The following is a 27835-nucleotide window of genomic DNA, read 5'->3' as shown; positions in this document are numbered from 1 at the left end:
TATTGATATTGTGTTTTCTTTCATATCATCAGACAAAATTCTATCTGAATTGATCATTGTGCTATTTTAGTTGTTTATATAATTTTAAAGCATTGTTTTGACTTAAGTCTTGTTCACATTTAGTCTTTTTTTCTATTTCTGCTGAAGGAAGTTGCACCCTTAAAACCAGTGATTGGCAGCTCAGCAGGAAAAACAATCTAGGTGTTAGTCTGATTTAATATCCATCTAAACATATACATACATTTAACTACAGAACGTTTTGTAACATTTAGCAGTTGCATGCACATGACGATGTCTGCCTTGGTTTGCTTAAGGCTTATTTTTCTTCTGAAAGGGTGAATGACTTTACCTGCTTTGTTTTTGTTCTGTAGATCCAGTGGCAAAAGAATCAGCTGAATGGAAACCAAACTAGGTTTTAAAAAATCCTGACCTCTAAAGTGAACAATGAAGACTGGATTTTCAGATCAATTAGAGGTGTTTTAGATACAATATGCTTATACAGTATGTATATACAATATGTCAGTGTCAAGTGTATTAGGTGCTTTGTGTAATTTTGTGTAGGCAACAGAAACCAAATCCCATTTGAAAGACAGAAGGACAGGGACCATCTATAAACTCTGAGACAACAAATATGACACTCAAAACTGCAAGATTCATGAGGTAAAATCAGTAGAGACATTTTATATCAGTGATTAACAAACATAAATTTCCCATGCAGCTCTCAGTCAACAGGTCAATTTGAAAGAATTTGGGTAATTTAAAGGAATAGTTCTCAAAAACTTAAAATAGCTGAAAATGTACTCACGCTCAGCCCATCCAGGATTCAGATGATTTTGATTCTTCATTGGAACAGATTTGTAGAAATGTAGCATTGCATCACTTGCTCACCACAGTGGATGCTCTGCAGTGGATGGGTGCCTTCAGAATGAGAGTCCAAACAGCTGATAAAAACATCACAATAATCCACATGTAATCAGGTAATCTAGTGATGTTAAAAGTTGCATTTTTGTAAGTAGCAAATCCATCTTTAAGATGTTTTTAACTTCAAACTGTTGCTTCCAGCTAAAATACATGTCCATAATCCATAATAATGCTTTTTCCAGTGAAAGTAGTTTTGTCTGAATAAGGGAAATATGCACAGATCAAGCATCATTTATAAACAAACCATTCTAAGCAAATATGTGGATTTTGATGGACAACCAGCAATGGGCATTTTCACTAGAGAAATTATTATTATGAATTATGGAACCATGATTTGGCCAGAAGTAATGATTTAAAATCATCTTAATGATTAGTTTGTTTCTTACATGTTTGGACTCTGACGACACCCATTCACTGCTGTGAATCCATTGGTGAGCAAGTGATGGAATGCTTCATTTCTCAAAATCTGGATGGGCTGAGTGTAAGGAAATTTTCAGCATTTTTTTTTTTTTGGGTGAACTATTCCTTTACAATTATTAACTTAAAATAAGAATATTTTGTATGATAATATTTTTATTGTATTGGTCCACTTCAACCATCTAGATGCTTTAGTTTTGTATAGGCAACAGAAAGCAAAACCTGGTGAAAAGATGGAGGAGAATCCTTCCCTGAACTATAAAACATCCACACTCAAAGACGTTAATAGTTCCAAGAGGTAAAAACAAAAGTATTTATAGTATTTAGCATCAGAAAATAATAATTAAAAGCAATAAGTTTTCTTTACTAGAGAATGGGGATAGATGACCAATACTAGAAAGAATAAAGAAACAAGCTTAATTTTTAATTTGAGTGCATCAGTTGCTTTTTGTATTTGGGTCATGCATGGGATGTGGTTTATGGGCCGTGTATGCATAAATCAGGGAAGCTGATGGCATTCACGTGCTCCAGTGATCTCTAATAGTTTACCTTTTATCCCCCATGTTTTTCAGCACCAGAGGGTATAATGCCTTTAAAGCGCCGTCCTTCAGAAATGTAACCACACATGGACATAAACTACCTAAACAGGTCCCTCCTGTCATGACAGGTGCTGAATCTGTTTTTCCTTTAGTCATTTCAACACATTTATTGTTCAATCTATTTGTCTCACAGTTCCAGAAACCTTTTCTGAAACCCAAGTTTCAAAATTCTTTTTTAATTTAAGCATTACAGAAACAAGGAGAATGTAATGTCCAGTCAGAAAGTGTCCAGGCCCCTCAAGTAGTGCTGTCTGCAAATGACTAGGATCATCATGAGGTGCAGAGGATGGAAATGAGAGTGTTGAAGGACACGTGCTGCTAGAATTGTATGCAGAGGTGAGGCATTTAGGGCAAATCATGTATCTGATGTGTTTGAAAAAGCTAAACAAACATTCTGTTTTTGTTTCTGTGAATCCAGTTTCTGCAAGCCATAATGACAAAGAATTACCAACTTGCCAAAAAACTTTGTCAGATGAGTAAGTAGTCATGTGAATTAGTGTTGTTTACATTTATCATTTCTTACATCATGATACTGATGTTTTCATCATTCTTTAAATTTAGTTTTAATTTATGAGCCACAGAACTCAGAGGCCAAGAGCTTCGTACCTCTCATTGAAGAAAAATTACTGATAGGTGAGATTATAATCTAATTTTCTATCTATCCATCCATCCATCCATTTTTTTTAGCATGATAGTTCTACTATGCTTTAAACCTTCTTTTTTAAAGTGAAGTGACATACTCAGAATTCGTGCTCTGCTTTTAACCCATCAAAAGTGCACACACACAGAGCAGTGAACACACACACACCCGGAGCAGTGGGCAGCCATTTATGCTGCAGCGCCCGGGGAGCAGTTGGGGGTTCAGAGCCTTGCTCAAGGGCATCTCAGTCGTGGTATTGAGGGTGGAGAGAGCACTGTACATGCACTCCCCCCACCCACAATTCCTACCGGCCCAAGACTCAGACTCACAACCTTTCGATTGCGAGTCCGACTCTCTAACCATTAGGGCACAACTTCCCCATGACAAAAACATAAGTTTTACTTTGTTTTTCCTATTTCCTATTTAAATTAACATAGTGATATGAACTTCTAAATTGCTTTAATCAAAACAGTTTCCATAAGCACTGCATAGAATGAAAATTAAATACCATTAATTCATCAGTAGCAATGTTCCAAAAGGGGTAACATTAATTATGTTTGAGCAAATAATTGAAAATAAAGTGTGTTGAATTCACATTCTTTATCTGGACATGATTATAAATTCTAGAAGCGGATGATGAATCAGATGAGGATGATGATGATGAATCTGATGAATATGACACATCTGATGATGATAATGTTAAAGATGACGATGAGTCCTCAGATGATGAATCCTCTGACACAGATGAAGAGTCCACTGACAGCACAGATGATACATTATCATCTTCGTCATAAATAATCAACAAAAAAACTAAGAATCTACTAAATCTAGTGGTCCTAATGACATACAGTATTGTTTTAGTTTTAATATGTCTATTGCTCATAAACATTGTGTGTCATTTATTATGTCTAGTACTGACTGGACTTTAAATCATATTCTGCATGAATTGTAATCTATATACAGTATGTCCTAAGACAATAAAGTAGCTATTTCTTCACTTTTTCGGTCTAGTTGTTCAGAAATGTGCAAGACATTATTGTGCCATCTAACGGTGGAAAAACAACAATATTGTTTCACAGTTTGAACCTGGGTTAGTTGTCACACTTCAAATATGTCAAAAACATCTCCATATAACAAGAAACGTTCTTTGTTGGCTAACGTTCTGAAAAGGTTATCTTAACGTTGTGAACAAACGTTCTTCCAAATGACATGAATAGAATGTTCGTTCAAAGTTATCTGGTCTTTAATATTTTTCTCAAAATGTTAGCACGAATACATTTATACCTTCATAGAACGGTTTTATTATTATTTTTATTATTATTATTAGCCTATTATTATTATTTCTGAACCATTTTAGTTGCACGTCAATCAAAAGTTACTACTTGTTTTAGAATTTTCAGAGAACATTCAAAACTTTTCCAGGATGATAAAACGGAATGTTCCCTTAACGTTCACATAAGAAAAAAAAAATCAGAAATAACTTTTTATTTGCTCAGTTGGCATAAACAGAGAATATACCACGGCGCTGCCCAAAAATCATTCATTCAAATTCAAGTTGTTCACTGTTGCCACCTTGCGGATGTCGGTGTTGTCATAGTTTCAGACGTCTCATCTAGGTTATAGGCTACCTGGGTCTAATCCACAAGTCATGCAATAAATGAAAAAGCTAATCTTAAAATTTTGTTACATTACAATAGACTATAAATGTTTATTGTTTCAAAACAACAACAAGAAAACCCTGAGCTCGTCCTCATGATGTCTCTCTGACTCTCTCCTCCCTCCCTCTCACTCTCTCTCACTCACCGGTGTCTCACTCTCACGGTATTTTGACGTGTTCATATTTATATATATATAGCCTATATATTACTCGGAGAATTAAACTTCATGTGTCTGATGGCTCGAGTCCATATATTAATCTCATATATCTCGGTGGAAAAATACAGTGAAATTTAAAGAGATTCTCCTGTCGCCTTTTGAAGGATAAACACTGAATCAAGATTTGGCGCTGGATGGATTTTTAATTTCTTCTTCACTCTTGTGGTCTTGTGCCTCGTCACGCGGTGTGAAACATCCTCCGTGTGCCTCCGTTCTTCTGGATTTTATTGTGACACCTGTGACTTCGTAAGGTAAGCGCTCACCTTCTGCGTTTTGGTCCAAATGTTTTCTCTTCTCGGGTGTTGAGGATAAGAATGCTTGAAAGAGGAGCAGAAACTAAACTGTACTTTTTATATTCGATGATAAGAAATGCATGTGCAGATATAAACCTGCAATTTATGCCAATATTGTGATCTTACAGGCACAGATCTAAAAACATGGTGTAATTTAACACATGAGCAGCGCAATGATTTTTTGCCAATATTTCACAAAACCCGACAGTGATTGATGCGCGTTATTTGAAGATCTTAATTGAGAAATCAATAAGTCACTCTTTTTCTGTTCATTTGCTCTCCTTTTTTGGGCGCATCGGTTAAACACAAAGAAACATAATTTATCATCGTCATCATCATAACACTAATAATGCCTTCACAAAGATAATTTCTGTCCCTACTTCGTTGCCTTAGTTATGCTGTGGTTGAAGTGAGCAGATTCCTCGTTTCTGCGTTTTAAATGATTCGTTTTAAAAACCTCGTTACAAAGCCAATTAAGTCAGACTTCACGGTCTGCCGTGCGCTGGAGCTGGAGGTGCGTCTGGAGAACAAGAACCGGATTGCCATCCAAAATACCAAGTTACATATGTCCGGTTATTTTCGGAACTTACCTACCATTCTTTTCGTTATTTCTTAAGTTTGTTGCTTATTTCTCGCGCTTTGATGTGCTGTGTGCTGTGCATTTCTGAACGTGACAGACCCTGAGCGCGCGCGGCGCAAGACAAATTATCCTTTTGACAGGGAGTGAATTACTGCCATCTCAGAAGGAATATCACAGATGCGTGAAATTATGCTAGAGATTCCTTGAAAACAAAAACGCTTAATTTTAATTTTGTAAGCAGTATATGAGATATAGGGTAATATTATTCAGCATTATTTGTGACATCATTTTATTTTATCTAAACTCTCCATATTTTCCCGTGGAGTGCTTCTTTTTTTTCAGTCTGGAAGCTGCAAGGTGTTTCTCCTGGACTGATGGCGTCTTCTGCACCTTCTTCCTCGGCTCCTATGGACCCAAACACGGCTAATTTACGACAACCTGCCACAAGTAGGTCTCTCTGGATAACGCGTTTTTCACTTGGCTTGTTTACTCCGTGGGGTGGCGATGTTCATCACTGCCCTAAAAACACACATCACCGTGTGAAATGTCTATTAGCTGACAGAGACAGCTAGAAAGACAAATTATAAATTATCTGATAGATAGATGTATGTAACACTACTAAATAATAATCTTATGTACGATTATTTTATCTCTTCTCTTTTTTCTGGGTAATTTTAGTCTGAATTCATATCTGGAGATTACAAATACAATTACATTCTTCATTTTACTCTCAAATAAGAGCATCCCACTTCTGCCTAAATTACGTGTTGCAGTCGATCTTATAACAATAGTCCTGCATTTTGCCACGTTTTTATGGCAGCTTAAATAGCAGCAATCAGCCATAATCTGCTCTCAACAGTCCCATCTTAAAAGCGTAATTACAAAAATGACCCGCCATCACGGTCCAATTCACAGAATTTTATAAATCTACTTAAAATGCCCGAGTCAGGATTTTAAAAAAAAATGCATAAAAGAAACGGATTTGATCTGATTTGATAAGCCTTTGTGTAGATATGTAAAAAATAATAATAATGTTAATTAAAATTAAAAAAGTAATGCACAAAAATAAACAATGCAATAAAATAACTACTTAGTATACATGTTATATATATTTCATGTTATATCAATTTTGTTAAAAATCTATGTTGTCAAACGAATTGTATGTTGTGTAGTTTTATTGTGTTTGTGTGTGTGTGTGCGTGCGTGCGTGTTCTGCGTGTTTTGCCATTATCTCCCTGCCAAGCTCTATCTCACGCTCACTGACCCGAGGGGCGCGCGCCGTCTCTGCCTCATGACAGCGCGCGCCCGGGGCAGACAGAGCTAGATCGGCCTCCAGACACAACCCACCCCGGAGGATGAGATCAATTCATTTCAAACTATTGATAATAACAACAAATCTGCTTCGTTTACAAACACATACTTGTACTATATTATTTATTTAAAAAAATGCAATATTGCTTTTCGTGCATTTCAGTATGCTTAATGTTGTGTGTGTTCATTTCATTGGCGTCTGTCTGGTCACTAATGCTGGAGGTCATTCATGTATTTTTGTATGCTACATTTTCTCTAGTCTCACTGAATGGAGGCTGGCAAGTCAAACACAAGCGTTACACTCAATTAATTCCGAGACCTCATTTCATGCCCGCTTATTTAAACCCCCTCTTTGCCGGATGTGTGCCACCATCTATTAGCTGTCTGCCTCTCTAAAAGCCTCTACTGATTCCTTTTAAAAACCTGGAATAGACTCATAGAAGAAGAAGAAAAAATACAGCCGGCAAAGACCCAAATCTGCACATTCATTGCCTTCTGCGTCAAAGCATGTTGACCCTGCTTTATTATACGCACACATCCTCACCCACAGCATAAAATAAAAAATAAAATATGGATTGTTGAACAGCTTTCCAAACGTCTCGTTTTAGCCGGCGACGCGTGGTACGGGGTTGCACACGGATGCACGAGGAAACTGGGCATGAAGATCTGTGGTAAGTTACAGTCAATATAATTTCAGTCAGTAGGGTCACTGTAAAGGTGCCAAAACCAAGGACACCTTTATCCATCCTGTTGTTGCTTTGCTGACCTAGGTGTGAATACATCTGTGCCCTAGTTAGGGAGCGAGTAACTGTCATTGCGTGTTGCCAGCACACTAAAGGTCAGCGAGCTGTTATTTACCCTGAAGGCTATGTGCGAACAGGGTCTTAGTCTTTTGTTCCCCCATATCACCCCTTGTTCACTCGCATTATTATTTTCTGGACAAATGAATAGAAATCGGCCCAAAAGGAGAGGCTTACACCAGCAAGAGAAAAGAAAAAATGCATGTAGGGAGTGCAGTGAATCGTCAGGGACTGGATGGAAACATTCTCTCGCGGTCAGTTAGACAAGGCTTTCCTAACTGGATTTGTTCTACAGTGAATCTCTATATATCAGGAGAAAAAGGGCTGCCGGTGTTGCTCTCTATTAGTCCTAGTGGGTGGTTCTCTCTCTCTCTCTCTCTCTCTCTCTCTCTCTCTCTCTCTCCACTTGTATTTTTACGCCACACTGCTTTTTATAGACTGCTAAAAGATGTGAAGAGGATTGGGTGTTTTTAAGATGATGACGTCTGGGATGTGGCCATCGCTCCCGGTGAACTTTAAATCGTCTCATTCTCGTATCTCGTATCTATTCTCTAATTTCGCCTGTTTAATTATTATTATTATTGTTTTAAAATGAACATGTAATGATAATTGTACCCTGGTTATTGCAAAAGCAACACGAAGCTTGTTGAAATCAAATGTATATGCTGCAACCTATAAGAAAAAAAACACATAAAACGGAAACTTGAATAATTATTTAAATGTTAAAATAAATTCATTTGTTTCTTGCAAATGTATAGGTCTTTTCTTTATGCATTTATGTATTCCTTTATGTCTTTATTTTTGTTTATTTCTTTGAAGAGAGCTCATGCACAATTTGATTTCGGTTTGATTAAAAAAAACGACAAGGAACTAAATTAATGTCTAATCCAGTGTGTAAACCATCTTTTATAATATTTAGCAAATCCTATGTATTAAATAATACAGCTATTTAGTAGGCCAAAAAGCCTTTGGTTTTAAGCGTGAGAGAAAACAGAAAAATCCATTTTGGTAGCCGCGATAAAATCGTGTATAGCCTATTGATGTTAATGCATCACCAAATATTTACGACGTCGAATAGTCATTAGCTCTTATCAGAACCGAGCCTGAATAAGAGAGATGGGCTGCATGGTGGACAGAGGGGAGTATGAACGGGGATCTGTTTTCTCTGATAGTATTGTGTGATAGTCCTGCTCAAAATGAGAGAGATAACCGGCACGCAAAGACAACCGGACCTCTGTGACTGAAAGACGGATGCTCTAAGGCAGCGGTCCACAACCTTTTTAGCACCAAGGACCAGTTTAATGTAAGACAATATTTAATAGCTTTAATGTAAGTTATTTATTCTTTCTTGTGCGGCCCGGTACCAAATGACGCACGGACCGGTACCGGTCCGCGGCCCGGGGGTTGGGGACCGCTGCTCTAAGGAAATACGCTGTTAAATATTGAGAAATATACTGTATAATCTTACCAACCATCTGTAACTCATTTTTTACAGTATTTAGTAACTCTAAACAGTTCTCCGTATAAAACCAGTCAATACAAAATGTATGAATTATGAAAACTCCAGCCGATGGTATCTTACACTCTTAAAAATAAAGGAACCATTGATTAACAATTTTGAGTTCTCCAAGAGAACCTTTCAATGATTAGTTCTTAAAAGATCCATTTTTTGAATGCATTTTAGAAATCTTTAGAACCTTGACTTTTAGAAGGTTTACAAGGAACCAGAACCATCGATGCCTAAAAGAACCGTTATATTTAATAATGTAAGTGGTTCTTTCTGCTTGTCCTATTTGTCAATGATCATGAAAGATGCTCTAATAAAACATTCTCGATGGATTGGAGCTTCAGTTGAATGTGCCTGTCGGCATTTAATGGATCATCTAGTCAGTCAAGCGGAATCTTGACTGACTAGATCCAAACTCATCGTGTTTCAACAGTGTTTCGTGATCCAAATAACACACACCCTACATGTCCTCTGATGTCATGGCTACAGTAACACCTCTGAACCTCCATTAATCAATAAATAGCGCTGTCCTACTAAAACTCCAACAACTGGAATCACCCTTAGGTATAAATATCAGAGAGCAAGCCTGCTGTTAGTTGCTTTTGTTAAGCAACTTGTTACAGATAAACAAGTTGAAACCCTTTTCCCTCTTGCATCCAGAATCAAGCCTGAAAAAATGTTTTGCAAGTCTTCCCCGTGTTGTAATGATGCAGGATTCCTGCAAAAGAACAACAGTCTAGATGAGAAGAGTCGGATGGTGGGCGCCTTCAAGGAGAGCGCGAAGAACCAGATGTATGACAACAGCGAGCGCTTCACGCGCACAGAGACAGACTTCTCCAACCTGTTCGCTCGAGGTAACCACAAACTTCATTCTTAATGCTGTTTTCATACGCTGCTGTATATATGCGCAAATGACCTATGCCAGAAAGAGTTAAACTCCTGAATCTAACGCTTTCGTGCTTCAAATAAATCAAACAGAAAATAGATTGATGATATTTTCGCAGATTGACCAATGAACAAGTGAAGATATAAGGAATATATATATATGAATTAAAATATAACTATTTAAAGGGATAGTTCACCCAAAAATGAAAATCTAATGTTTATCTGCTTACCCCCAGGGCATCCAAGGTGTAGGTGACTTTGTTTCTTCAGTAAAACACAAACCAAGATTTTCAGCTCAAACCGTTGTTTGTCAGTCTTATAATGGATGTGGATGAGAATCATGGCTTAAACATACAATAAAACTATAAAAAACATACACAAACAAAACCAAATTAAACCCTGTGGTTCGTGACGATACATTGATGTGTAAAGGCACAAAATGATCGATCTGTGCAAGAAACTGAACTGTTTATCGTTATCTACTGTACTGACTACAGAACTGTACTGAGCAAGCTCGACACAGTCTGCACACAGCCTGGATAGAAGTGAAACAGCCATGGGCGTAGCCATCCTTTTAGAAGTGAGGGGGACAGAAATCACACACACACACACACACACACACACACACACACACACACATATATATATATATATGTGTGTGTGTGTGTGTGTAATTTCATTACAATATAACATTTCTATAATCTATATAACCTAATAGTCTACAGTTTTTAACAGTAAGATTTTTAATGTTTTGAAAGAAGTCTCTTCTGCTCACCAAGTCTGCCTTTATTTGATCCAAAGTACAGCAAAAGCAGTAATATTGTGAAATATTTATACTATTTAAAATAACTGTTTTCTATCTTAGTATATTTTAAATGAAGTAATGTAATGTTAAAGTAATGTATTCCTGTGATCAAAGGTGAATTTTCAGCATCATTCCTCCAGTCTTCAGTGTCACATTAATCAGAAATCCTTCTAATATGCTGATTATCAATATTTAAAACAGATGAGTACACTTTCTTCAGCATTCTTTGATGAACAGAAGGATCCACAGATCAGCATTCATGTGAAATAAAAAGCTTTTGCAACATTATACACCATATCATTCAAAAGCTTTGTCAGTATATATATATATATATATATATATATAATATTTTTCTTAAATAAATTATAAAAATTAATACTTTTATTTAGCAACTGATCATCAACTGATGGTAAAGACATCCTTTTACAAGAGATTTCTATTTCAGATAAATGCTGCTCTTCTGAACTGTCTATTCATCAAAGAAACCTGGTTTTCAACATTATCATAATAAGAGTTTTTTTTCTTTTTTTTAGCAGCAAATCAGTATATCAGATTTATTTCTGAAGGATCATGTGACTGGAGTAATGATGCAAAAAAAAATTCAGCTTTGAAATCCCAATAAATTACATTTTGAAATATATTCAAATAGAAAACAGCTATTTTAAATAGGCTAGTAAATATATTTCGAAATTTCACTGATTGCAGTACTTGGATCAAATAAATGCAGGCTTGGAGAACAGAAGAGAATTAAAAAATATTAACAAGCTTACTGTTCAAAAACTTTTATGATTATGGGACCCTATAATCGTTATCACCTTTCACCCCACTAGCGACGGCCCTGGCCATGATTCCCATCCACATCCATTATAAGACTAACAGACTGCAGTGGTTTGTGTTAAAAAATCTCAGTTTGTGTTCTACTGAAGAAACAAAGTCACCTACATCTTGGATGCCCTGGTGGTAAGCAGATGAACATCAAATATTATTTTTTGGGTGAACTATCCCTTTAAATTATTATTATTATCAAATCAAGATTTTAGATGAAAAGTATTTTGTATTTTGATTACTGACCCATAAATAAGGCATGATCTTTAAAAAATCTCTTTATTTTTAATTATATTTTTTTCTTAATTATTTTGAAACCAGAAGCAGGTATTTTTAAGTATTAGATAAAAACAAATCCCTAATTTTCAGTGTGGATCTTAGAATTTTCACCTCCGCTAACCCACTTTTGACCCCCATATGCTGACAAAATGACTCCTTAAATTCCAGATCTGCTGCCTGCTAAAAATGGGGAGGAACCCACAATTCAGTTTCTTCTTGAGGTGGTGGAGATCCTCACCAATTATGTGCGCAAGACCTTTGACAGATCCACCAAAGTGTTGGACTTTCATCACCCTCACCAGCTTCTAGAGGGGATGGAGGGCTTCAACCTGGAGCTGTCTGACCAACCAGAGTCGCTGGAGCAGATCCTGGTGGACTGCAGAGACACGCTCAAGTATGGAGTCAGAACAGGTACAACCCGTTGAACAATTTATCACACCGTCCAATCATCACAATCAATATTACACCAATATAAATCAATCTTAAACTTTAATTAATATAATTTATAGCTGACAACAGAGAGTTGAACTGATGATGATTTTAAATGATGATTAATTTATGAAAGGTTCTCCCTATTTATTTACATGTCTTGATCATTTGAAATGAGCAGTTTTAGGTATTGTCTTTTCTGCAGTTCTGTCATGTTGACCATTGAGCAATTGAAATTGGATGTGTCTTTAAATGAGTTTGACTTATAATTTATAAGAAATATAAGAAAGCAAACAAAGAAAATAAATAATGCAATTACCAAAGAATCAAAGAAATGTCAAATATTTTGATATGAGTTTTAAGAGTTTTAATAGTTTTCAAGAAATTAATACTGGATGCATTAAATTGATCAAAAGAGACAGTAGAGATATTTATTACAAGATATTTGTATTTGAAAAAATTGCTGTTCTTTTGAACTTACTACAAGAAAGAATCCTGGGAGGGAATGTTTCATGGTTTCATGGTGTCCACAAAATATTAATCAGCACAATTGTTTACATCATTGATAATAATCAGAAATATTTCTTTAGCAGCAAACCAGCATATTACAATCATTTCTGAAGGATCATGTGAAACTGTAGGTTGGAGTAATGATTCTGAAAATATAGCTTTTGTCACAGGAATAAATTACATTTTTAATCTATTTAAATAAAAAACAGATAAACAACAGTTAAAAAGTATTTTGTTCTGGTTGATTAATTTTATGATGAAGAGTATGTATTTGCAATTTGTACTTACAGTTCCTGTAAAATATTTTCTCAGGTCATCCTAGATTCTTCAATCAGCTTTCATCTGGTCTGGATATCATTGGTCTGGCTGGAGAATGGCTTACCTCTACTGCCAACACTAACATGTGAGTTACTCAAACCCACCGATCTGCTCTCCTCTCATCTCCTTTTATCTCCTCTCCACATCTCATCTTCTGTCCTCTCTCCTCCTCTTCTCACCTCTCATCTCCTTTTCTCTCATCTCCTCCTCTCCTCTCCTCTCCTCTCCTCTCCTCTCCTCTCCTCTCCTCTCCTCTCCTCTCATCTCATCTCCTGTCCTCTCTCCTCCTCTCCTCTCCTCTCTCCTCTTCCTTTTCCTCTCTCCTCTTCCTCTTTCTCTTCCTCTTCTTCTCCTTTCCTCTACTCTTCCTTTTCCTCTCTCCTCTCTTCTCCTCTCTTCTCCTCTCCTGTCATCTCCTCTCCTGTCCACTCCTGTCCTCCCCTCTTCCTCTTCCTCTCCTCTCCTCTCCTCTCCTCTCCTCTCCTCTCCTCTCCTCTCCTCTCCTCTCCTCTCCTCTCCTCTCCTCTCCTGTTCCTGTTCCTCTTCCTCTTCCTCTTCCTCTCCTCTCCTCTCCTCTCCTCTCCTCTACTCTCCCCTCCTGTCCTCTTCCTCTTCCTCTCCTCTCCTGTCCTGTCCTGTCCTGTCCTGTCCTCTCCTCTCCTCTCCTCTCCTCTCCTGTCCTCTTCCTCTCCTGTCCTCTCCTCTCCTGTCCTCTCCTCTTCCCCTTCCTCTCTTATCCTCTCCTCTCCTCTCCTCTCCTCTCCTCTCCTCTCTTCTCCTGTCCTCTCCTGTCCTGTCCTCTCCTCTTCCTCTTCCTCTTCCTCTTCCTCTTCCTCTTCCTCTTCCCCTCCTCTTCCTTTTCCTCTCTCCTCTCCTCTCCTGTCCTCTCCTCTCCCTCTTCCTCTCCTCCTCCTCTTCCTCTTCCTTTTCCTCTTCCTCTTCCTCTCCTCCCCTCTCCCCCTCCTCTTCCTCTTCCTCTCCTGTCCTCTCCTCTCCTCTTTCCTCTCCACTCCTCTCCTCTCCTTTCCTGTCCTCTCCACTCCTCTCCTCTCCTCTCCTCTCCTCTCCTCTCCTCTCCTCTCCTCTCCTCTCCTCTCCTCTTCCTCTCCTGTCCTGTCCTCTCCTCCCCTCTTCCTCTTTCTCTCCTGTCCTCTCCTGCCCTCTCCTCTTCCTCTTCCTCTCATATCCTCTCCTCTCCTCTCTTCTCCTGTCCTCTCCTCTCCTGTCCTCTCATCTCCTCTCCCTCTTCCTCTCCTCTCCTCTCCTCTCCTCTCCTCTCCTCTCCTCTCCTCTCCCCTCCTGTCCTCTTCCTCTTTCTCTCCTGTCCTCTCCTCTCCTGTCCTCTCCTGCCCTCTCCTCTTCCCCTTCCTCTCTTATCCTCTCCTCTCCTCTCTTCTCCTGTCCTCTCCTCTCCTGTCCTGTCCTCTCCTCTTCCTCTTCCTCTTCCCCTCCTCTTCCTTTTCCTCTCTCCTCTCTTCTCCCTCTTCCTCTCCTCCTCCTCTTCCTCTTTCTCTTCCTCTCCTCTCCTCCCCTCTCCCCCTCCTCTTCCTCTTCCTCTTCCTCTCCTGTCCTCTCCTCTCCTCTTTCCTCTCCACTCCTCTCCTTTCCTGTCCTCTCCACTCCTCTCCTCTCCTCTCCTCTTCCTCTCCTCTTCCTCTCCTGTCCTGTCCTCTCCTCCCCTCTTCCTCTCCTGTCCTCTCCTGCCCTCTCCTCTTCCTCTTCCTCTCATATCCTCTCCTCTCCTCTCTTCTCCTGTCCTTTCCTCTCCTGTCCTCTCATCTCCTCTCCCTCTTCCTCTCCTCTTCCTCTTCCTCTTCCTCTCCTCTCCTCTCCTCTTCTCTTCTCTTCTCTTCTCTTCTCTTCTCTTCTCTTCTCTTCTCTTCTCTCCTCTCCTCTCCCCTATCCTCTCCACTCCACTCCTCTCCTCTCCTCTCCTCTCCTCTCCTCTTCCTCTTCCTCTCTTCTCCTCTCCTCTCCTCCCCTCCCCTCTCCTCTTCCTCTTCCTCTTCCTCTCCTCTCCTCTCCTCTCCTCTCCTCTCCTCTCCTCTCCTCTCCTCTCCTGTCCTGTCCTGTCCTGTACTCTCCTCTGTCCTCTATCCTTTCTCCTCTCCTCTCCTCTCCTCTTCCTTTTCCTCTTCCTCTTCCTCTTCCTCTTCCTCTCCTCTCCTCTCCTCTCCTCTCCTCTCCTCTCCTCTCCTGTACTCTCCTCTGTCCTCTATCCTCTCTCCTCTCCTCTCCTCTTCCTTTTCCTTTTCCTTTTCCTTTTCCTCTTCCTCTTCCTCTTCCTCTTCCTCTCCTCTCCTCTCCTCTCCTCTCCTCTCCTCTCCTCTCCTGTCCTGTCCTGTCCTGTCCTGTCCTGTCCTGTCCTGTCCTGTCCTGTCCTGTCCTGTCCTGTCCTGTCCTGTCCTGTCCTGTCCTGTCCTGTCCTGTCCTGTCCTGTCCTGTCTTGTACTCTCCTCTGTCCTCTATCCTCTATCCTCTCTCCTCTCCTCTTCCTCTTCCTCTTCCTCTTCCTCTTCCTCTTCCTCTCCTCTCCTCTTCTGTCCTGTCCTGTCCTCTCCTCTTCCTCTCCCTCTCCCTCTCCCTCTCCCTCTCCCTCTCCCTCTTCCTCTCCCTCTCCCTCTCCCTCTTCCTCTTCCTCTTCCTCTCCTTTTCTCTCCTCTCCTCTCACTGGGGTCATTTGGCAATAACAATCTGTGTTACATATATAAGTATTTCCATTGCTCTGAGGTTATGTAAAGGCTGTGTTTGAACGCTATGGCTGGAGGTGCTGTCTTTGGCAGGCTGTATCGAGTGATGTGTCTGAATGCTATAACCACCCCACTGCCCTCCAGGCCTGTGAGATTGCATATTGATCAGCCCAGAGAGTTACACATTTCACTGCTGTTATAAAGAGTAAATTGAACAGAGCTTTTCTATTGGACATTTCTGTCTGATTAGTTGCTCATGCGATTTGCAAAGAAACGATAGTAGGCCTATAGATTGCAATGACAAATTGAATATTCAGGGAATATTTATATTTTTGAACGTTATTTTCTGTGTAGTAGCAATCCTTCAAATCTACCTTTAAAAACTGTTCATAATGTTAATGGTAAAATACTGTAAAACAGCTATGGTAAAAGTCTGTTATTTAAGTTTCTATTTACAGTGGAAACACTTTAATAAATCTAAAAGGACGTTTATTAAATTTACAGTAAAAAATTAGTATTTTACCTTTTTTTTTTAATGTAAATTTAAGTCAAATCCATAAAACTCAAAATTGCCGCTATGGTTCTGGCCATTTTTTTAATACTTCCTTACATTTTATATAGCGCTTTCCTGGGCACTCAAAGCACTTTACATAGAAGGGGGGTAGTCTCCTCAACCACCACCAGTGTGCAGCATCCACATGGATGATGCGATGGCAGCCATATTGCGCCAGAGCACCCACCACACACTAGCTTATTGGTAGAGAGGAGACAGAGTGATGAAACCAATCAGTGTATGGGGATGGTTAAAGCTGAAGTAGGTAACTTTTGTAAAAATGTATTTGTGAAACCTGTCATTATGTCCTGACAGTAGAATATGATACAGATAATCTGTGAAAAAATCAAGCTCCTCTGGCTCCTCCCAGTGGTCCTATTGCCATTTGCAGAAATTCACCGCTCCCGGTAAGAAACAACCAATCAGAGCTGCGGTCCGTAACTTTTTTTGTGTTCAAGATTTACAAAATGTATATAATAAGCGAGTACACCCTGAATCCATTTTCCAAACCGTGTTTTTAGCCTGTCCTGAATCACTAGGGTACATCTATAATAAGTGTTTATATTCTGACTATTTTAGATTGCTTCGGGGGTACCGCGGCGGAGTAACCCGGTACCTTTGTGATTCTTCATAGACATAAACAGAGAGAAGTAGCTCCGGCTACAATGTTCTTCCGCAACACGCAAGCAGTTCTGTTTATTAACCGCTAGAGCGTCAAAAGTTACTGACTGCAGCTTTAAGAGGCCATGATAGTCAGAGGCCAATGGGTGAATTTGGCCAGGATGCCGGGGTTACACCCCTACTCTTTTCAAAGGACATCCTGGAATTTTTAATGACCACAGAGAGTCAGGACCTCGGTTTAGCATCTCATCCAGAAGACGGTGCTTTCTTGACAGTATAGTGTCTCCATCACTACACTGGGGTGTTAGGACCCACAGAGACAACAGGGTGAGCACCCCCTCCTGGCCTCACTAACACCTCTTCCAACAGCAACCTAGTTTTCTCAGAAGGTCTCCCATCCAGGTACTGACCAGGCTCAACCCTGCTTAGCTTCAGTGGGCAACCAGTCTTGGGCTGCAGGGTGACATTTTTTTACAATACATTGTTGTTGTTTTTTTACTGTGTTCCTTTATAATTCACCCAAATTATTACCAGATAGAACAAGCATTTGTGCAACTGGATGTTTGCCTCAAAATTTTTTACTAGTTATAACTCTTCCCCAGGTGAAAACTGGCCCCTTTATTACAGCACTAAAGCACAGAATGGACTTGTTCCAAATCTATTTAACAGCCCATTGATTGCATGTGACTGTGGGTGTGCCAGCTGGGACCAGCCAGTCGGGGAGCGTGTCCCTGCGAGCCGAGCAGTCTGGCCATCGCATTTTACTCCCGCAGGCCATTTTGATTTCAGAGGACTAAGCAATTCATTGAGGCTGTCTTTCTTAATATAAATAGAGACCTTCCTATAATAGAAGTCAGTTAGGATGAAAGCCTTCTTAAATAGCCAAAACTATGAACAGTGGGTTTTGAAAATAGGAAATTTCTTTGATAAATATCCTCTTAATCTAACTCATATCACCAAATGAAGAGAAAAGGTTTCTTTTTTTATTAAAGTCCTTAAAATCAGAGTTTTACACGAAATATTCATAGGGTCAGTTCCATAGTGAACTGTTTACATATGGAGTATTTTAAGGTGTGCATTCCCGACATAAAATCTATTCCAACAGATGAGTTGTTTCTCTAGGTCTAGGATATCCCAGTTTTGGACAAAATCTAAAGCAGTTTCTCTGTTGTTACAACCAAATTTCTCAGTTTTTCTCAAATTATGTTTATGGTTTGGTTAAAAAATTTAATTTGTTCAAAATAAATTATTTTTTATTATAAATTTAGTTGTTCTATTTTCTTTAGACACAAAATGTTACTTGTCAAGCAGAAATACTATTTATATAAATTGCACTTTAACTGCACACCATATGCTTTCTGCTCACTGACCTCTCTATATAGATTATAGATGTATAATATTATAGTATTTAGTGAAAAGTGAAAGTGACGTGACATTCAGCCAAGTATGGTGACCCATACTCAGAATTTGTGCTCTGCATTTAACCCATCCGAAATGCACACACACAGAGCAGTGAACACACACACACACACACACACACACACACACACACACACACTGTGAGCACACACCCAGAGCAGTGGGCAGCCATTTATGCTGCGGCGCCCGGGGAGCAGTTGTGGGGTTCAATGCCTTGCTCAAGGGCACCTAAGTCGTGGTATTGAAGTCATGGTATTTATCTTATAGATCAGTACTTCTTCCATGTTTCATGATTTTTTTTTTTTTGCATTTGTTTGATGCACACAGTCCTCACACTTTTCATGTGACACAAACAGTAGACACCAAGGTTTCCGGAACAGCTTTTAACATTTACTTTTTTTACTTTATGACATTTGCTTTATATGATTTATTACAACAGTAGAAATAAAAAACATCCACAAGTGCTTCTGACATTTGAGAAGTCAAGAGGTGATTGATGGTGTTGGCTGGTTTTTCTGTATTAAACCTTAAATTTTGTCCTTTCTTTAGATCTCATTCCTGTAAAGCACGAATATGAGGTTAAAAAGCACTATATTTTTATCTGAATGCAGATGGAGCCAGGATGGCTCTTGTACACAAGGTACTAATGGCAGAGGTGTGTTAGTTTAGTAGATGAGAGTGTGGGAGTTACTCTGGGAGGAGGATGTTGGTTAGTGCTTCACTCTGGCACTGAAGCATTTTCAGAATCTCAGTATAAATGTTTCTCCATCGCTCCCACATTATGCCCTCTCCTTGCTCCAGGGATAAAGCTGTTCTGTCGGCTTCCCACTGCTCTCTGCCCCATTTTGAGGATTTCACCTGCAATGTTTGAAAACATTTCATTTCTTCACTGCTGATAGTGAGTGTAACTTCTGCTGTTTTGCTGCTACCTTCACACACACAGAAATGCTTTAGAAAGGGCTTTGTGGGAAGAGAAAGGGGAGTGTCCTCGTGTCTGTGATTCAGCGAATGCATGGAATGCAAATGCTGATTATTCAGTTATTATTCACCGACTAATTTAGACCCATTGTTCTCATCAGCAGTGACACACACTGACCGGCAGCTAATGGACTGACACACACACACACACACACACACACACACAGAACAACCCCTACACCCTCAAAATAGCTTCACATAAAAGGCAAGAAGAGTTGAGTGTGTTTTTAAGGTGTTGATAAGTGGTTATTAAGATTTTGGGGCGGTTGCTAGTAGAGCCAAATGACAAATGATTTTCAATATTTGATGCAGATGTTGATATGGCAATATAATGCTGAAAAAATTAATGAATAATATAGTAAATTAGATTTAAAAATACTTTGCACAATATTTACTCATACACTTTTAAGCTGACACATACATTATGTATTACACCGAAGAAAAAGAGATAGATAGATAGATAGATAGATAGATAGATAGATAGATAGATAGATAGATAGATAGATAGATAGATGGATAGATGGATAGATGGATAGATAGTATTCAATCTCTTGTTGGTTTCTTCTCCTTTGTACATGAAAATGCAATTTGTCAAATCCAACACGTGTTATAGCCTAGTCCTGCGCGAGAAACATTGTTATATTTATACGACATTCTGACAGCTGGAATCATGTTTTCGCTGCGAGTTATTGATGATTCCCCGTTATTTTACTGTCTTAAATTTTTGTTGCTTTTTGAGACGGAGCTGAACAATGAGTCTGCCCCGGGGCTGTTCCGTGTCCCAGTTGTGTTCCATCACACACTTATCCTCTTTCGTCCGTCCTTTCTGTGAATGAGACGGATTTGTGCTGAAGCGCGGTCTTATCTCGCGCGCGCAGCCGTCCCCTCATTTGCGCGCTGTCTGTCCACCGTCAGGCTGAACTCCTCAGTTAGACGAACAGATAGCCATCAGAGTACTGCCTCCTTTCATTAGAACAGCCTGAAATGAACCCTTATCTCGTCTATCACAGCCGTCTTTTAATTAACGCTATCCGAGAGGGTCAGAATAGGCTATCTCTGATGGAACAGTGGAATTCTCTGAAGCAGCTGTTGCCAGATTTTGACAATTTGCAAAAGTTGTACATAAATATTACGAACGTCATAACCATGCCAAATCAATTTTCAAAAAAAGTAAATAAATAAATAATATAAAAAATAAAATATTTATTATATGGTAGTATTTCTTGATTTGCTTTAATGCTGCTATTTATAGGAATCACCACTTGAAAAAAAAGGATTTATAATCATAAAAAAAAAATAGCCTTCATTATTTTTGCTAAAAGTGCAATTTCTGTTAAACACTATTATTGGATTGTTAGATCCTAGTTTTTTTTTCCAACATATTTTTTTCTTTGTACTTAAAAGATACATTTTCGATGCTGTCAATAAAACAAATTTCTGGAAGTAAGTTTTACACGAAAATGTCATTTCAGACTTTGTATTTCAAAATTTCGCGTTACTTGCCATTCCTTTTAATTAATTGTAGGCTATGTGATTCTGGACCACAAAACCAATCATAAACCAAATAAATAATCTTTCCATTGATGTATGGTTAGTTAGGTAGGACAATATCTGTCCGAGATGAAAATCTGGAATCTGAGGAAGCAAAAAAAAAAAGAAAAATCTAAATACTGAGAAAATCACCTTTAAAGTTGTCCAAATTAAGTTCTTAGCAATGCATATTACTAATCAAAAATATATTTTTGACTTATGGTAGGAAATTTACGAAATATCTTCATGTAACATGATCTTTACTTAATATCCTAATGAAATTTGGCATAAAAGAGAAATCAATCATTTTGACCCATACAGGGTTTTTTGTTTTTTGACTATTGCTACAAGTATACCCCAGTGACTTAATACTGGTTTTGTGCTCCAGGGTCACATATTTACAAGCATTTTCTAAGTGAAAAATTGTTTCTTCACCTTTTTTTAGTGTGCATGTGCCTGAACATGGTTTTCCTGTGTGTTGCTCAGGTTCACATATGAAATCGCTCCTGTGTTTGTTCTGATGGAGCAGCTGACCCTCAGGAAGATGAGGGAGATCATTGGCTGGCCTAATGGTGATGGCGATGGACTCTTCTCACCAGGTAAACTGATCCATAAAACCACAATCCACAAATGCATCCAATAACTCAAAGAACTAAACTAAAGAACCCTTCTTTGCTGTAAAGAAACTTTCTGTGCAACAAAGAACCTTTTGTGCAATGGAAAGGTTCTCAATGGTTCTTCATCTTCCTTTTTTTAGTGTAATTAGGGCATTATGAAATTACATATTATGTTGTTGAATGAACTATAGCCCATAAAGCCTTTCTTTAACACATTTCATTTTGGTGCTGTAATGTGATGAATCTGTTCACAGGTGGTGCCATATCAAACATGTACAGTGTGATGGTTGCGAGGTACAAGTATTTCCCTGAAGTCAAAACCAAAGGCATGTCTGCAGCACCTCGACTCGTGCTTTTCACTTCTGAATATGTAAGTACTCACTTTCACGGCAGTTAAGCAGAGGATTTGTCTCTCTCTAGGGGTCATATGTTACACAGCCCTGCATGTCTGCTGATTTGCAAAGACCGTCTAATACTACCTAATTTGAAACTGAGCTCAAAAATATATTTGATGTTATATATTATAATTGATATGTATTTTCCAGCTTTGATGCACTTATTAAAATAACAAAAGCAGTAAATGTTTTGGTTTTAATGGTTAAAATGTATAATTTAACTTACAATCTGCAAAGGACTGTAATATCAAATAACTTTACAAAATAAGCTAAATACGTTTTTTTTCTCATAAAATCTGTCATTTTCTGTCACTGTAGTACAACACTCACAGATTTATCAGAAAACATCTAGCTCATGTTTGCATTTTCTTTTTCTGTTTTCTGTTTTTTTTTTTTTACAGAGTCATTATTCAATCAAAAAGGCAGGAGCAGTACTTGGATTTGGCAAAGAAAACGTAATTCTTCTGAAGACAGATGAGAGGTATCTTTTTTTTGAGCTATTAACCATTATGTTCTTTCAAAGCTCATGTTTTATTTGCTAGAGTGCCTCCCACTTGCACCTCATTGGCTGTCTTGTTTCAGGGGGCGTGTCATACCTGCTGACTTAGAGGCCAAGATCATTGATGTCAAACAGAAGGTAAGCAGATGCTCAGACTCACTGTTGCTAAGACAAGCGAGTGAGAGTATTTAACCTCAGTGCCTGAAGAGTTCAGTGGATCGATATGGAGCAGGAATTCTCAAGCTGATGGGTGATTTGACCTTTAAGTACTAAGCCTCTCTGTTAATTAAGTGGCACTGTGCTGTTAGGGCACTATCTTTAGGCCATGTACTATCAACAGTGGATGTGATTTTAAATGTTTATTTTAGGGTTATGTGCCACTGTTTGTGAACGCAACGGCTGGTTCCACAGTATATGGAGCATTCGATCCCATCAATGACATTGCAGACATCTGTGAAAAGTACAACCTGTGGTTACATGTGGATGTAAGCTTGACTCAAACATATACATGCATTTCCAATGAGTGCTTTTAGAATTAGCTGAAATTGTAACTAGATCAATTTAATCAATTGGCCATTGAATAAATAAATTAAAATCTTAAATCATTCGCTCAGTGGTGTTTGTATATCTCCAGGGTGCATGGGGCGGAGGACTGCTGATGTCCAGGAAACACAGACACAAGCTAAGCGGCATTGAGAGGTATGTAAAAATCACACCAGATGAGGCACTAAGATGACTGTATATCACAGTAATTGTGCAGTGTGCCCTGAAAACTCACATGTCTGTTTGTTGCAGAGCAAACTCAGTCACATGGAACCCTCATAAGATGATGGGTGTACCACTGCAGTGTTCAGCCATCCTGGTCAGAGAGAAGGTGAGACAGGAAACAGTCAGGATTTATCGCACACTAGGGTCCCATTTACATCTGGTATCAAAATTTGCCTTGGAAAAGCCTATCTATATACACAACCATTCACAAATTTTTTTTTTTAAGAAATTAATATTTTTATTCAGCAAGGACACATTAAATTGATCAAAAGTGACAGTATAAACGTTTATAATTTTACAGAAAATTTCTATTTTAAATCAGTGCTGTTCTTTTGAACTTTCTATTCATCAAAGAAAAGTGGAAATCAGTTTCCATAAAATATTAAGTAGGATAACTGTTTTCAACATCGATAATAATCAGAAATGTTTCTTGAGCAGGAAATCATCATATTGGAATGATTTCTGAAAATTCGTGACACTGCAGACTGGAGTAATGATGCTGAAAATTGAGCATTGCATCAAAGGAATAAATTATATTTTACAATATATTCAAATAGAAAACAATTTTATTTTTTCAAATTGTAATAATATTTCACAATATTACTGTTTTTATTGTATAGACAAAATGCAGCCTTGGTGAGCAGAAGAGACTTCTTTCAAAAACATAAAAAAAAGACCCAAAACCTCTGAACAGTAGTGTAGACACCAGATATAATTTTAGATATTTTAGTGGGTGCAGGACACTATAGTTCATTTATGTAAGTGAAGATAGCAAAATAAAGAAAACGGTGACATACTATACCCAAAGATTCTCCATACAGTGGACTACAACTGATAAAAATTTGGGACCAATAATTATTCAAAAACTTTGACATGACCATGTTCTGCTTAAGTGTTATCTTTAACATGATCAAGATGAATTTGTTCTGGCACAGTTTAACTCTTTTTATTACCATTTTCTAAACTATAGCAAATAAACTGTGATAATGTGTGAAATGTTGAAGGTGTACGTGAATGTACATGATCAAGTCTACAAGTGTACAGTGTTTAAGCCTAAACAAAAATCTTGGATATGCAGTTACACACCTAACTTAATTTGGATAAATTTGCTGAATGAATACATGTAGATCAAGGGAATTCAAATACAATTAGATTTTAGGTATATAGCTACTGATCACAGGAGATGTGTCTCTGTTGCAGGGCATTCTGCAGGGCTGCAACTCCTTGTGCGCTGGATACCTCTTCCAACCAGACAAACAGTACGATGTGACCTACGACACCGGCGACAAGGCCATCCAGTGTGGCAGACATGTAGACATCTTCAAATTCTGGCTCATGTGGAAGGCCAAGGTGGGTCACAACAGCTGCAGTTATGTAATGTCATGTCAAATTAATTTATAAAATGTTTTTTCTTTTAATATTAGATACTGCTTCAAAAGCAGCAGCACAGAAAATCATAATGATGTATCTTAATATCTTCATACCTTATAGTTGCATTTAGCAAATTAGAGTTGGGCAATAATACAATTCATATATTGTGACAAACAATCAAGCATGATTTTGCATATACATATATATATATATATATATATATACACAGTACAGACCAAAAGTTTGGACACACCTTCTCATTAGAGTTTTCTTTATTTTCATGACTATGAAAATTGTAGATTCACACTGAAGGCATCAAAACTATGAATTAACATGTGGAATTATATATGGAATTATATACATAACAAGAAAGTGTGAAACAACTGAAAATATGTCATATTCTAGGTTCTTCAAAGTAGCCACCTTTTGCTTTGATTACTGCTTTGCACACTCTTGGCGTTCTCTTGATGAGCTTCAAGAGGTAGTCACCTGAAATGGTCTTCCAACAGTCTTGAAGGAGTTCCCCGAGAGATGCTTAGCACTTGTTGGCCCTTTTGCCTTCAGTCTGCGGTCCAGCTCACCCCTAAACCATCTCGATTGGGTTTAGGTCCGGTGACTGTGGAGGCCAGGTCATCTGGCGCAGCACCCCATCACTCTCCTTCTTGGTCAAATAGCCCTTGATGCCTTCAGTGTGACTCTACAATTTTCATAGTCATGAAAATAAAGAAAACTCTTTGAATGAGAAGCTGTGTCCAAACTTTTGGTCTGTACTGTGTGTATATATATATATATATATGCGTATACTGTATGTATGCAGATAATAAAATAAAATTTTATATAAAGATCTGGGTGATAATATAATCACATTTTGCAACAAAATAAAAAGAAATCAGGTTGGTGATTTGCTCTATACTATATGTTGCTTTATGTGAGTGTGCTGTATATATGCAAAAAAAGTTTTATATAATATTTGTAAAATGGTTTACATTTGTATTGGTTTACATATATATATATCCTGAGTATACTGTTCAGTAGGTATGCAGGTAAAGTGGTACATATGTACTATATATATATCCCAATTTTAAAATAAAGATGATTATGTGGCAATAGCAATGAGTACTTTGCAGAGAAATACACATTTTTATTTTGACTGGGGAATTTTATCTATGCAGGGCACAATTGGGTTTGAGCAGCACATTGACAGATGTCTAGAGATTTCTGAATATCTCTACAATAAAATCAAGAACCGTGTGGGATATGAAATGGTCTTTGAGGGCCAGGTTTGTATCTGGCACACACATATTTACATATAGATTGAAAGAACTGCTTACCTAACACTGAATGTAATGACTTTCTTTTGTTCTCTGCAGCCCCAGCACACAAATGTTTGCTTCTGGTATATTCCACCAAGTTTGCGTGGCATGCCAGATGGAGACGAACGAAGGGAGAAACTACACAGGGTGCTTCATCTCATTTCAATTATCAAAATATGAGACTAACAAGCACACAAACTAGTAGTGAAAAAAACTAATCTTTTGTTTTCTTCTTTTATCGAAAAATCATGTAATTTCAGCAGATGAGGCTTCATTACGTCATACTTTAAAAAAGAAAATTCCAAGGATTTGGTGCTGTACTCTTAAAGATAAAGTTTCCAAAAGAGGGTTTTCCATAGAAGAACCATTTTGGGTTCCCCAAAGAATCTTTAAACTCAAAACAAATTCATTTCTTAAAGGAATAATTCTAACAAAAATCTAAAATTTACTCAGCCATATTCAAGATGTAGAATTTGTTTCTTCGTTGGAACAGATTTGAAGAAATGTATCATTGCATCACTTGCTCATCAATGGATCCTCTGCAGTGAACGGTTGCCGACAAAATGAGAGTCCAAACAGCTGATAAAAACATCACAATAATCCACAAGTAATCCGCACCATCCCAGTCCATCAGTTAACATCTTGTGAAGGTAAAATCTGCATGTTTGAAAGAAACGGAACCAGCATTGAGACATTGCTTCTGTCTAAAATACTAGCCCATAATCCATAATAACGCTTCCTCCAGTGAAAAAGTACTTTATTTTCTGAATCAGGAGAGAAATATGTAGCTGTTTAAAGTTAAAACAAGACATTAATTAATGGACTGGGGTTGTGTGGATTGCTTGTGGATGTTTTATTAGCTGTTTGGACTCTCATTGTGACGGCACCCATTCACTGCAGGGGATGCAGATGAAGAAACAAACTCATCCACATCTTGAATAGCCTGAAGGGTAAGGAAACCATTCAGATCATTTTAGCTAATTTTCATTTTTGGGTCAACTGTCACTTTAAATTAACTCGTTTTTTTTCTTAGTGTGAAGACAATTTTGAATGTTAAAGGTTCTTCATGAAACCATCGATGCCAAAACCTTTATTTTTAAAATTATTTATAGAATAGATAACACTTTCATGAAAACATTTGCAATTAGTTTGTAAAAAAAAATACACATCTTTTCATTCCATTTACACTGTTTTGCGTCAGCATGTGCTTCCAGTGTTTCAGCGCTTTGAAACAACGAATCATTTTACGAAGAAATTAGTTCAGCTGATCTCCGTTTCTCACATCATTGCAACCTGTGTCATAAATTACACCGTCTCCCCTGCAGGTGGCGCCGAAGATCAAAGCAATGATGATGGAGTGTGGTACAACCATGGTAGGATACCAGCCACAAGGAGACAAGGTCAACTTCTTCCGAATGGTCGTCTCCAATCACGCCGTCACCAAGTCTGACATCGATTTCCTCATCGATGAGATCGAGAGGCTGGGTCACGACCTGTAAGAGCTCTGTGTCTGTACACTAACCAGGCTCAGGCATCTCCACAGGACAGTCGTACGGTCTACACGTTCAATGGCTATGTTTCGACATTGTATTGTGGTCCAATATGTTCTCTCCTTTTTTCAATGTCTTTAGATCTTTAACTTACAGATTATGAAGCCTGTATAGCTACACAGTCACCTTATAACAGTTTAAATCCATTGTGGTCATGTGTAAAAGTCGGTGCTTGGGTTTGTAAATACAATATAAAGACAAGCAAAGACGTGCCACCCTTTTAATAAGGCTCAAACCCCTTTCTGTGTAGTATTGGGGTCTGTGTGTACACCAGTGGTTGATCTGTAGTTTAGTGTTGTCAAGCACAAACTTGGAAGGCTGGAAATGTCCTCAGGACGTTGGAAGACTGTGTTCATATTAAGATTTATTACAAGTTTATTGATATGCTGTATTTAGATTCAGCTTTTGTCTTTGGAACATGTTTATTTCATGTTCTCTATTTGTTCGAAGTGTTTTTGACAAATGCACAGTTATCTTTTTCCTCTTTTGCTGTAATTGTTAGCTGTATATGTTGAATGTGAGGAGGGCGATCTGGTC

General features: G+C 38.3%; 1 protein-coding gene and 1 pseudogene across 3 annotated transcripts; both read left to right on the top strand.

Annotated features, from left to right (window-relative positions):
- The first annotated feature begins 1571 nt into the window (after positions 1 to 1571).
- LOC132151442 (glutamate-rich protein 2-like) lies at positions 1572 to 3371 on the top strand (annotated as a pseudogene).
- Positions 3372 to 4385: 1014 nt separating this feature from the next.
- Positions 4386 to 27603, top strand: LOC132152187 (glutamate decarboxylase 1-like). Of its 3 annotated transcripts, none has more exons than XM_059560970.1 (17): positions 4386 to 4703; positions 5668 to 5772; positions 7245 to 7307; positions 9657 to 9797; positions 11906 to 12148; positions 12989 to 13079; positions 21272 to 21384; positions 21657 to 21772; positions 22199 to 22278; positions 22380 to 22434; positions 22665 to 22781; positions 22931 to 22995; positions 23092 to 23170; positions 24265 to 24414; positions 25608 to 25715; positions 25806 to 25895; positions 27074 to 27603. In XM_059560970.1, exons 2-17 carry the CDS (start codon positions 5700 to 5702, stop codon positions 27245 to 27247), a joined length of 1758 nt encoding a protein of 585 aa, XP_059416953.1. In that variant the 5' UTR covers positions 4386 to 4703; positions 5668 to 5699; the 3' UTR covers positions 27248 to 27603. The 3 variants fall into 3 exon arrangements, with proteins under 3 accessions (XP_059416953.1, XP_059416952.1, XP_059416954.1); XM_059560969.1 differs by having other exon boundaries at positions 5651 to 5772; XM_059560971.1 differs by lacking the exon at positions 7245 to 7307 and having other exon boundaries at positions 5651 to 5772.
- The last annotated feature ends 232 nt before the right edge of the window (positions 27604 to 27835 follow it).

This window comes from Carassius carassius, chromosome 10, assembly GCF_963082965.1.
Source record: "Carassius carassius chromosome 10, fCarCar2.1, whole genome shotgun sequence".
Taxonomy (NCBI): domain Eukaryota; kingdom Metazoa; phylum Chordata; class Actinopteri; order Cypriniformes; family Cyprinidae; genus Carassius; species Carassius carassius.
The sequence above is the reverse complement of the archived record's forward strand: the minus strand, read 5'-3'. Positions and strand labels throughout refer to the sequence as shown.

Excerpts from the sequence above, each read along its gene's own strand:
- LOC132152187 (XM_059560970.1), top strand. The coding sequence starts at position 5,700 with ATGGCGTCTTCTGCACCTTCTTCCTCGGCTCCTATGGACCCAAACACG. Across the intron at positions 21,773-22,198 it reads TGCTTTTCACTTCTGAATAT|AGTCATTATTCAATCAAAAA; the intron begins GTAAGTACTCAC and ends TTTTTTTTACAG. Across the intron at positions 25,716-25,805 it reads AAATGGTCTTTGAGGGCCAG|CCCCAGCACACAAATGTTTG; the intron begins GTTTGTATCTGG and ends TGTTCTCTGCAG.